Source organism: Ascaphus truei, chromosome 1 (assembly GCF_040206685.1).
Source record: "Ascaphus truei isolate aAscTru1 chromosome 1, aAscTru1.hap1, whole genome shotgun sequence".
Classification (NCBI taxonomy): domain Eukaryota; kingdom Metazoa; phylum Chordata; class Amphibia; order Anura; family Ascaphidae; genus Ascaphus; species Ascaphus truei.
Genome location: NC_134483.1, coordinates 395,711,368 through 395,723,716, shown reverse-complemented (window position 1 = coordinate 395,723,716; position 12,349 = coordinate 395,711,368). Strand labels below are relative to the sequence as shown.

The 12,349-nt window shown below is 38.7% G+C and overlaps 1 protein-coding gene across 3 annotated transcripts in view; it reads right to left on the bottom strand.

Annotated features, from left to right (window-relative positions):
* FSTL5 (follistatin like 5) overlaps positions 1–12,349 on the bottom strand; it is an 816,421-nt gene that overhangs the window by 699,779 nt on the left and 104,293 nt on the right. For all 3 annotated transcript variants that reach the window (XM_075612304.1, XM_075612322.1, XM_075612313.1), the window contains one exon: positions 4,032–4,065. In XM_075612304.1, coding sequence (XP_075468419.1) covers positions 4,032–4,065 — 34 coding nt within the window. The remainder of the gene's footprint in view (positions 1–4,031; positions 4,066–12,349) is intronic.

Below are 12,349 nucleotides of genomic sequence, written 5' to 3'. Positions count from 1 at the left end.
TGCGCAACTCTTCAGGAACGCCGGCACTCACTGCGCATGCGCGACCTTGCGCAACATGGCGGCGCCCTGCACGGGAGCCGCCGGGGACCTCCGGAGCACCGGAGCGCTCCCTGCTCGGCCCCCACCCTCCGGAATGGCCATCGGGTCTGCCGCTTGGCTCCGGCAGCACCCGCCATCGATCACGGCAACAGAGGTGATGGGGGTCGCAGGGCAACAAAGGGTGACCTGGCTACACAAACATCAGTCCAAAATATCAGTGCAACATATGTTTCTTTTCATTATGGAGGAAGATTTCTTGATGTCAAAAATTATTTTCTATAACGGCATTAAACATTTTTTATATATGTTTATATCTTTAGTGGAGCAGGCTACCTTCGTTAAGATATATCATACGTATATTAGAATTTTTTAATGTCTCAAAAACAAGATTTAATACTGTATTAAGTAACATTTTACCATCCAGCATCTTTCATCGATCCCCCTATACAGCAATATTGATTATCAACTACTCTAGGAATGTTTAAATATGGCAAGAGAGTTTGAAAATGTTGTAAATACACTCACACTTCAAAAAAATGTGTGAGTACAACTTTAAGAAATGGATATAGCATAAAAAGCTCTATTAATTGTGATACAGCATTTATCATATACCTGTAAAAGTTAAGTGTGGAGCCCACAATGCGGGCCATACTATATAAAAAAATTAGGACCGTATTAGAGAATATCTTTATCATGTACAGTTGGAAAGGGAGACTTGCATTATTCTATTTCAAAACCTTTTATAAAAATAATGACGGAGATCTCTCGTATTTCTCCTTACAGGAAATAGAAAAAATTCAAATGGGAACTAGAGACGGTGATGTCTTTCATGCACTAAGTAAGAGGAAAGTATTTTGGATCTTTATATTGAATACCAGTTATCTATTCCCATCCAGAATCGGATATCACTCATTTTTTTCAATCAATATTTATTAATTAGTTGATTTTATTTATGATTTTATCATATGCTATTTCACAATCTTTTTTAATAATTCAGTTGTACAATTCATTGTTTGATTAAAATATTGTGTAGTTTTGTTTTTACATTCAAAGAACCTTTAACCTAGTATTGAGATAATTTTTGCTTAGTATTTATTTTGTAACATACAGATGTAGCTGCCTGTTCTCTACCGCATCACAGGACAAAAGAGCGGTATTCTCTTGTGTTTTGGAGGGAACATAATCAATCTTCATTCCCTCTAACTCGCGACAAGTTGTCTAGTTGTCAATCACACCTGTAGATGTCAGACTGAATTCTGATATTTTTTTTTGCAGTTCAGCGCGTGTCCGGCAGATAGCAAAGTGAATATCTTTGCCTATGGGGAACATTGGATGCTACAGTACATATATACTTAATGTCTGAAAACAGGTGTCTTTAATGCCAGATAAAAATCACAGATATTACAGTAATCCATTGATAAATGACCTTGGTCACTCAAGACATTATAAAATGTAGGCATTTCACATTTTATTACAAAACAGAATGTATTGTACATTATTTTACATTTCCTCGACGGCTGACTGTTGCTGTACATCATGTCAATTCCTTTTAGTAGACCCAAATGCAGTTTTGAATACATGATATCTATTGCTTTTAATGTTCGAACAGATAAGAAGGCGACTTTAGCAGACATCTATAACTATATCATTGACATGTATGAATATTTCAAAAATTCCCCGAACCCGCACGGTTAGGAGAATTCTATACGGCATCATTTACTTTATTATCATGTGCAAATAAAACATTTAATTCTCTAAAAAGACTTTTGGTGTGTTCATGTTTTTACTCTTTAGATTTCAACCAGTACTAAACATCAGTACTAAACATCTGTGTGATATCGGAGTGACAGGTTGCATTGCAATTAGATTTTTAAGACACAATAACTCGCAATCACCGACTTCATTTTCTGGCTGGTATTGCAGACAACGCTAAATTTCAATTTCTGCTCCCTTTCAGACCACGATAAAACTACGGCTAACTCGCGTGAAAATTACAGAAAAGTCACAGCGCGGATAGGCATGGCTTAGGTTGCCACACGGCAAGCGATAGAGAACAGACAGCTACATCTGTATAAAAAAATGTAACCTCTTATTGAGATATTATGTGGAATATTTGATTTGTGAATTGTGTAGCCCTTAAAGCCTTCAAACAAGAATTTAAATATATGGTTTGTCTTGAGAAATGGTGATGTTTCTTAAAAGAAGCAATCCATGCTGGGTTTTTTCCCATTTTTTATACAGGATTGAAGCAGGGGGTCTCCAGAGCTGAACCCAATTGATTTCAGCAGGAGCTTAAAACTGCAGAAGATACCGGCACCCCCTTCGGAGGTAAGTATCTATGGAATCAGGGGGTTCCTGGAGCTGAAATTAATGGAGTTCAGCTCTGGAGCCCCACTGCTTCAATCTTGTATTGAAAAAGAAATAAAACAAAATGGATTCCTGCTTTAAGGGAGAGACTACATAAGGTACTACCTAGACCCTTCTTGATAAAGCTCTGATGAAGCACCATGTTGTGACATGAAACAAATTAGGATGTTTTACTTTTCTGTACCTTCATGTCTGAGATGTCGCAATAGAGATTTGCCATTGTAGCTGCATAAACATAATTTCTGAGAATGTGATGCTGTAAACATGTGACTTTTGGATCATGACGACCAGTGTGTGAGCACCAAAGACGATCTGGTATATTAAGATTATGCTTAATACAAAAGCAACATGGAGGAAAAGTTTGCTATGCATCTTATATGCCATCTATCCAGACTGAAATAATTATTCAGGTTACAGACTGAATATTCCGCTTGGAGTACCTAAGGTAATTAATGAGTTGTAATGTAGCCATAAAATAGATATATTTCCTCAGTTCATTATTGCATAGAAATCCATTTGTATTGGTGTTTTATTAAGTGCCAGTGCATCTTTGTAGCATAATATTTGAGGGACCGTTTAGTGAATTCTGTTTCTATTTCCATGTTAGATTGGAAAAGGTGCAGTATTTGACCTGCCAGAAGGAAACCACAAAATGTGTAACCAAGTTCCATAAATATGGATTCTATTCAACTCATTAGTTGGTTTAGTAACTTGGGATGTCTCAATATACAGTACAGTAGCACTTGTACGTAACACAATTTAATATTTGTTCTTCTAAATGCTCATGTTATGAATTTGCTAACATTGTCAATGAACAAACGTATTGATTCAGAGATACACTGTGACCAGTCTCAAATATATTATCCTGGGCTGCCGACAGGTGGGTGGCAGAGCTGTAACAACTGTCCGAGGCCTGGCTGTGGAACGGGGCTGGCTGATTGCAGGAGTGGGGCCTGACAAATGTTGCTTTGTTTCACTAAAGCTTTTGAGAAAAGCTCAATGATCTCTTTGTTAGCATGGAATGCCTCTGTGGCATAGGAGTGGATAGTGCCCTTTCCTCGGCAAGACTCGCCCTTATGTACTCTGAACAACCCCCCTAACACTCAACAAATGGGCCCTCAGTCCATCCCCAGGTGCCCTCCCAGCTTAATGGGAAAGCTGTCAAGAATTGCTTGCCATCAAATATTTCCACACTAATATTTCTGACAAATAAGAATTTATTTCAGATTCACATCTTCTGTATAATGTATATTCAAAAATATTTGCACATAATAGGTATAGTCTTATTCTAGTTCTCCTTTTCTATTTTCTTGTTTACTCACCATCTATACTTAAGTAAAAGGTAATCAAATACCTGTTTTCCTATTGTGGCATAGTATTGAAGTTCTGTACAGTAAGTGTTTTCTGGGCACAGAGCCTAGAGCTCAGTTAGTTAATCATCATTTTAAATTGGGAAGCATTATACAAGAGGATTTTCCATTAAACAGAAACCAACGTCTATTATTAATTTGAATTATTTCAATTAGTTAAAGGTCACTATACTGATGTTCAGTTTGTGTTGCCCATTTCTCACATAGCCATACAAACAAAAAAACAAAGCACTAAAAACATTGAATTTAACTCACCTTTGTTTCTTGTGCCTTCATGATTTCTGTCTTGCTGAAAAGAAAAAGAGAGAAATGTTTAGAAATAATCGCCGGTGAACCTTTTATTTATCAAAATGTAATCAAAGCTAACTTATCTACAAAAGATGTGTCTATGTACTGAGCACCGCAAATATTATTTCTTTAAGCAATTTCATTCCTGCTGTGCAAATCCATGCGGCACGGCAAACATTTCTCAATTTCCCAAATGTTGCCAATTCACCTGTACTCCAGTAACTCTGTATGTATGTATGTATGTATGTATGTATGTATGTATGTATGTATGTATGTATGTATGTATGCAAGTATATCTTTACTTATATAGTGCCATTCAATGTACAGTGCACTTTACAGCAGTAACACATGCGACATAATAGGAATAAGCGCTTCATACATAAAAGTAGACATTAGGAAAAAGAGTCCCTGCTTCCAAGAGCTTAGCCCGACCTTGCTCGTTTCCTTTTGAATACAGCCTTTTGGAGCCTACTGGCAATAGCCCAAGAAGTGAGAGCACCAGAGACCAGCTCACCCCCCCCCCCACCCTCCTGTAGGACTGTCAGACCCGAAAGTGCAAGTGACATCACCGGACGTGGAAGCGCACAGATGCGGACGCGCCTGATGCAGTGAGAGCGACTGGTGAGACTACAGCATACCCGGCACTCGGGAAAATAACATCACTGCCTGTTATCTTTGACTTGATGTAAGCCTTGAATCAGGGGTTTTGTGTGGGAGTAAATCATTTGTTCGATCTACACTATTGTTGTCTCCTCTTATCTTTTGAGTACACCGGATACCCCCACCGTTCACTATTGCCACAGTTTTGATAATGTCATTTTAAAAGTCCAAAGTGTGAGTAGGACCTTAGAAGACTTATCTTTTTTTCATCACTGCTATTACGTTACTACTCTATGTAGTTTTTATTATTGTCATTTTGTACAGCTACCGCTCCCCTCATTGTTTGGAGATATATGTTTGAATTTGACTTGTAAAACAGTCTAAAGAAGGTTTGAGTAGAGGCTTATTTTAGATCTACCGTGCACTAATCCCTGCTACTGTGGTATATTTTTATCTCTGTGTCTTATTATCACTGGAGAGTGTTAGAGTGCCACTAAGTTTTAGCAGCATGCAAGGTCAGGTGTATAGTGAGAAATTAGGGCTGAGATGTAAGGAGGGGCAGAGGAGAGTATTGCCTTAAAAGAGAGAAGGAGAATTTTGAAAATAATACGGGATTTATGTAGGAGTCAGGAGAGGTATTTTTAACAGGAGAAATGCTGAGAAAAATTTAGGAGAGAGTAAAGTGACCTAGCAGCAACATTTAGGATAGATAACAGGGGATGGTTTAGTGGTTTAGTGATCAAATTTTCGGTTTTTTAAGGGTTTCATGCTGATGACATCTCTGACATACCCATTTGTCCAGCGTTTGTAGCAAGTGCCATGAGCTTTTTCCTCTCTACATATTAGATAACAGGGGAGACAGGTGAGAGGCAAGAAGATTGGACAGTAGAAGGTTTCAATAGTCGATGATGGGAGAGAATGAGGGCCTGTGTTAGAGTTACAGCAATAGAGAGACAGTTGAAATGGCATATCTGCAATATTATGGAGAAAAAATGGACAGTTTTTGCTACTCTGTTAATGTGAGAGGAGACTGAGGGAGGAGTCAAATGTGACCCCTAGGCATCATGCTTGCGATACTGGGTGTATGACAGTTCTGCCAACAGTAATGGAGAAGGGGAAGTAGGGTCAGGCTTGGGAAGAAGTAGGAGGTGCTCCGACTTTGACATATTAAATTTGCATTGGTGGAGGGCCATCCAGGACAATATAGCGGAGAGACATCCAGAGACTTTGATGTGTACAACAGGTGCAAGGTCAGGGGTTGAAAGGTAAATGTGTGTGTCATCAACATGGAGGTGATATTTTAACCCAAGAGATGTGATAAGGTCACCTAGAGAGTGTGTAAAGAGAAAAGAGAAGAGGTGCCAGGAAAGACTCCTGAACTACACCAAAAGAAAGATCGACAAAGGAAGAACAGGTGTTAGTGAAGCACCACAGTGGGTGCAAAACGCCAATAAAGTTTTTGCACTCAGTACCTGCAGTCCAGGTACTTTACTGCAGTCGGGAGTTTGTTGCGCTGTGCACCGCCATTCATATCTTTGTTTGCTGCTCTACATGTGGCTGGAGCATGACCACAGATTCATGAGACAGCAGGGACTGAGTGAGTACTTCATCATTTTTCTTATGTCAATTTTTTTTTTCAATTTAACTTGACTATATCATTGGAGGAGGGTGCCGTGCATAGACCCTCACAAGGGTCACCATTAAGTATGGACATATCCACTTTCATGCACTTTTTCTACATGCACTGTTGTGGCGTTTTCTCCATTTTGTTTTTCTGTTAGTGAATGAGACACTGAAAGTACAATAAGAGAGGCAAGAGATAATCCAGGATAGAGCTCTGTTATGGATACCAAGAGATACCATATAAATGATTAACTGATAGAAAGTCAGTCAATCATCCAAAAGAAAGTACATTTAGTGGTGCATTCCAAGGCAAATTTTTTAATTTTTAAGTGAATATAAAAAGTGAAGATACGTGAATATTGTGAATAAAAATACAATTATTAAAATAACACGTGGTGCTGATAACTCTATATTAAATGGTTGCCGTGATAAAGCTTTCTGTGGAGATAATGTTATACACTTATCTCATATCACAGCGTCATAGAATAGCTATGCTGTTATTGTGACATTGTACTGTAGCTACAAACGAATCCAATCTGTTCCCAGAATAATTGTCATATACAGTATCATTCCATATTGTTGTAATAATTCCAACCCACCTGCTATAATGCCCTATATTGTGTGTATGCTGTAATAGTTAATTACACACCGCATAATATTGGTTGATCATGATCACTGCATTCTATCTTAGTGTAACAGGGTATGTCCCATAATACCTCTCTTTCCCCCATAGTATATCTGTTATGTAAGTCCTGTTAGCTCCAGGCAGTAACAGGTTAATCTATAGGCCAGTGACCCCCCTTATGTTCCACTTGTATGATGTAAGTAAGGTGGTGACTCATGGCCTGTGTAAGCCTATCAGGGATAGGTACAGTCCAGGAGTGTACCACTAAATGTACTTTCTTTTGGATGATTGACTGACTTTCTATCAGTTAATAATTTATATGGTATCTATGAAACATTGGTTGAACCCATTGTCAGAATTAGACAATTTGGCGTTCTTTAAATATTTACAAGAAATTGATTCAGTGAGCGTGTGATCTGCCTTATGGATACCAAGAGTATGGATAATGTGAAGGCGAAGAGGGTGGTCCACAGTATCAAAGGCTGCAGAGAGGAAGAGTAATAAAAGGAAGGGTATAAGGATATTGATCTTTGGCAGCATGGAAATCACTAGCTATTTTGATGAGAGTTGTTTCAGTGGTGTGAAGCCAGATTTTAGAAAGTCTAGGAGAGAATAGGAGATAAGAAATGGAGCGAGTGAGAGAATAAAGGTGTTCAAGGAGTTTAGAGGCAAAAGACAGGAGGGAGACAGGGCCAAAGTTAGAGAGACAGGTAGGGTTTTTTAATAAAGGAATAACTGTTACATGCTTAAAGGTGGTGGGAAAGGTACAAGAGCTGAGAGGGAAGTTGAAAATGTGTGTATACAATAGGGATGAGAGGTAATGGGATCAAGTGGGCAAGGGGTAGAGAGTTAGGAGGAGATTAGCAGCGACACCTCCTCTGTGACAGGGGAAAAAGAGCCAAGGAAGGCAGGAGGAGAGTCAGGAAAAAGAAGTGCAGAATATGAGGAAGATACAGAGGGGATGCCTTGCTGAATGGAATCAACTTTTGTCTTGAAATAGTCACCAAAGTCCTGTTGTTAATGGAAGGAAGAAAAAACATTTGTAAACTCTAGAATGCAATAAATGTAAGACATACTCACAAAATATTTCTCAACAGCCACAAGGGTGACAAGATTGCATTAGAAGCGAGACAGGCTGACTAAGCTCTGCTGAGCAAGAAATCCACAATTGAATGTGTTTAATTACCTATTGTCATCACATTTATGCCTTTTTCTAGTACATTAAATGACACTGTTAGCGCTATATAAATAACATTATACAAAAACACATATATACATTCATAAGATGTAACATTTTCGGATGCATAATTGCCTCCTTATGACAGATAGACTAATTAAAATGCAGATTTTCCAATTACATGCCTATTTAAACACTGCAGCAAACACTCACTTCCTCCTGTCCATTATGGATAAATACACTGTGTGATGGTATAACATGGTTACCTTCAGAGACAGGGACAGGGAGAGGGCCCGACAGAGTGAGTTTGATAGGACACATAGGGAGAGGAGAAGTAGCTAGTGGGGAGAATAGCAAGGAGATGGACCAGACCTCACCTGTATAGACATAGAAGAACTCTGCAGGGGCTACCAGAGTAGGAAGTGTTCAGCAGGTACAGGTTGAGTTCACTAGTAATATGAACTCTTTATAAGGAGATAAGGAGAGAGCTATATACCTTGATGGGTAAGGTTCATGCAATGCCTGGTCGTGTTAAAATGCTGAGCTTATTACATTTTCTAGCTTCTGCATCTATTGAGATGAATGTGGGCGTAGTAGGCACGGAGTCACAACCTATTTTTTTGTGCTCACTTTGCTGATTCCTATGTGCCCTGAAAAGCCAAGCTAGGAATTACATAAATTTTCCTAGCAAGGAGACAGAGATGTGTGAAATCCGGACAGGCATTTACAATGTAGCCGGGAAAAACACTAAGATGGGTACAATTTATATAGAACTGACCCTACTGTGTGAAAGGGAAGAGGTTTTTCACAACAGCAAACACTACCACTCACTTACTGTGCAGGTTGTATGTAAAGCACATGTGAGTGGTAGCCAATTATCTACAGAATAATGTTCCTAATATGATTCCCATATACTGCATCACTCACCAGTCTTCTGTGTTTTTGAGGCGGAGATATGTGGGGAAGGATGGCTAGTGGATAAGTGGACTTGCACAGGAACATGGGCACTATAATGTGTGTTAATAAAAGCAAGTATGTATAGCACATACAATCCAGAATTAAGGCTAACACACCACTATTATTTAATTCACAAGTGTAGATATAACAGATGTCACAAGGATCCCATTATTTATGTTACACTTTTTCCCTTTCTTTATTTCTATGAACATAAAATGCTTACAGCCAAAACAACACAAATACACGTGTGTGTATATCTAGTGAGAGCGATATAATACAGATTGCAGGGGTACTACTGCTAATGTACTAAGCTGTACCATAAATAAAGGTAAAAAAAGTAGGCACTCGAAATCGTACAATAAAGGTGTCTTTATTAGCTCAATGTTTCGGCTTCCCTATGGAACTCTTGAAAAAAGGCTCCATTTGAAAGCCAAAATGTTTAACGAGTAAAGAGTAATTTATTGAACCATTTAGTGTGCCTGCATTTTTTACACACACAAACACACACACACACACATATATACAGATGCAGTGGCCGTTATTCGAACATTTCTCGGATCAGTTATCATTAAGTATGCTGTATTCTACGCGTGATTCACTCGTTATTCTCAGCAAACACTAGCATTTAAGCGACCAATCACACATGTGTTTAGCATTGTTGATTTCTTTGAATTACCTCAATTCTGATTTGTTTGGGTGCAGTTCTTCGCGTATCCACCAGGTTGCAAACTGAATCCCCTATTTAGTGCATAGCACAGTTACCGTACTGTATGTGTTTATTTGCAGGTGTTTAAAAAACAGATAGAAAGAGAGCCCACCACAGTGATCCATTGTAAAATGACCTTGGTCGCTAAAAACGCTATCAAATTTAGGCATTTTCATAATTTCAGTATCTAAACACAATGTTGGGTACATTATTCTCAATTGCTATGCCCGCACAATTGCTGAATAGACCGAACCTGTACACTCAACATCATGCCAAGTCTTTATTCAAAACCGAATGTCAGTTACGCATAGCTAATATTTTCTGCAATTAATGCTGGAACAGATAAGAAGGCAACTTTAGCAGAGATATATGCCACCTTTAGCCTCCTCCGTTTTTTAGCAGTGCACTGCCTCATCTACCTACTCCTTGCATGTCTCTGCTGTGGACTGCACGCTGCTAAGGATACCTGAGGGGACTACTCCATTGAAGAAATTCAGAAGCAAACAGTGAGTCTTCTTTATATATCACTGTATTGCCTATGGTATAGGGGACAACACATGTACTATTTATTGTGCTTGATTGCACTAAGTACTAGTCCCTCAATTATTACTATCTTGGAGAGGTCCCAACGGATGATTTATATATGTCTTAAGGGACGTGTTCTTCTCTGATGCACTGGTTACCCACATCCTGTTAATCCATTCAAGATTCGTATTTCCAGTCCATGCAATATACCAACCCCGGCTTGCCAATACATTTGCAATAACAGGCCGATCGTCACTGACGTCACTGAAAACCTAGTGAACCCGCCTGATTACAATCCTTGCTACCTGACCCCACCTGTCAACAATGATTGCTACCTGGCCCCGTCTGGCTACCAACTTCAGCAGTCAACTGTCAACTATAATGCAGACTACATGAGTGACCCCAGCTTCTATGCAAAATAAACCCCGGCTTGCCAATAAGATTGCAATAGCTGGCTGACCATCATTGAAAACCTAGTGAACCCGCCTGGTTACAATCATTGCTACCTGACCCAGTCTGATTATAATAATTGCTACCTGTCCACGCCTGATTACAATCATTGCTACCTGGCCCTGTCTGACTACCAGCAGTCACCTTTCAACTATAATGCAGACAACATGAGTGACCCCAGCTTTTACGCACAATACACCTCTGACATTTGCTCGTCTCCACCTGGTTGGCAAAGTTTATAATGAAGGTAAATATAATGTACTTTACTATATAGTGATACACTATACAGTATTAGCTTTAATTACCAATAACACTACAGTAGTGTACAGTATGCTTGTAGACATGCACCATATAGCGCAAGTTGACGCATGTGCAGGACAGGAAATAGCATCATTTTTTTTCCAGAAAAGAAACTATGAAATCGAGCAGCAAAAGATAAGGATGAAGTTCGATGTAACTCCAATTTCGCTTTTTTTTAAACGTTGCCTTTTTTACTTTTATACAGTCCGTCAGTATTACCAGCTTCACACTTTTAAAACTTTGCCACGCTAATAATTTTGACAACACAGTACAGTATGCACTGTTGTACTGTACAGTATGTGATCGATTCAATTACTGCACATGTCATAGCCTTTACTAAAATTTCACAACAAGATGTTTTTTGCTTTTACAGTACAGGCATACCCCACATTAATGTACGCAATGGGACCGGAGCATGTATGTAAAGTGAAAATGTACTTAAAGTGAAGCACTACCTTTTTCCCACTTATCGATGCATGTACTGTACTGCAATCTTCATATACGTGAATAACTGATGTAAATAACACATGTGTAACAGGCTTTATAGACTCCCCGCTTACGCACAGCTTCGGTACAGGTAGAGAGCCGGTATTGGTGTTCAGGACGTGCTGACAGGTGCATGTGCGAGCTGCCGTTTGCCTATTGGGCGATATGTCCTTACTCGCGAGTGTACTTAAAGTGAGTGTCCTTAAACCGGGGTATGCCTGTATTCCACTTCCGGGTTAATGGAAAACACTACTGTATGTTACTGTTTTCTTTTATCAATGATGTTGCATTTTGCAGTATACAGTAATTAGACTGCATGTGTAATTAATTCAGATACGAAACCCCAAAAATAAATATCAATAACTAAATAAATAAATAAAGTTTATTGTGTGATTGTGATTTCTCAAGAATAACTTCACTGCCAATGTTAATTGCAAGTCAGAAATAAAAGGCATTTTTTTTCTTTATTTCTCGACAAAGGCATAATAAATGAGTGAATTTAAGAAAACATAATGTGATGCATTATGAAAAATATTTTATCAATTTTTACAGTCATAAAATCACTTCTTTCTTTATTTCTTTAGGAGGTGGCATACATTTTTTTTAAGGAGGGGAAATACTATTCAAAACCTTCATATTTGAGTAGGCTTGGTCTGCTTTTCATACTATTTATGGAAATATCACACAGAAACATGTTCTCAAGGGAGATTTAACTTTTTATTACATTTTAAAACCGTTCAAATTATTTTTATTCTACTGTCATCACAGTTTTAGCCAAAGACCGCTTAACGTCATTGCATCTTTCCCTACCCCCTCACACTCCCAAAGCCAAGGAA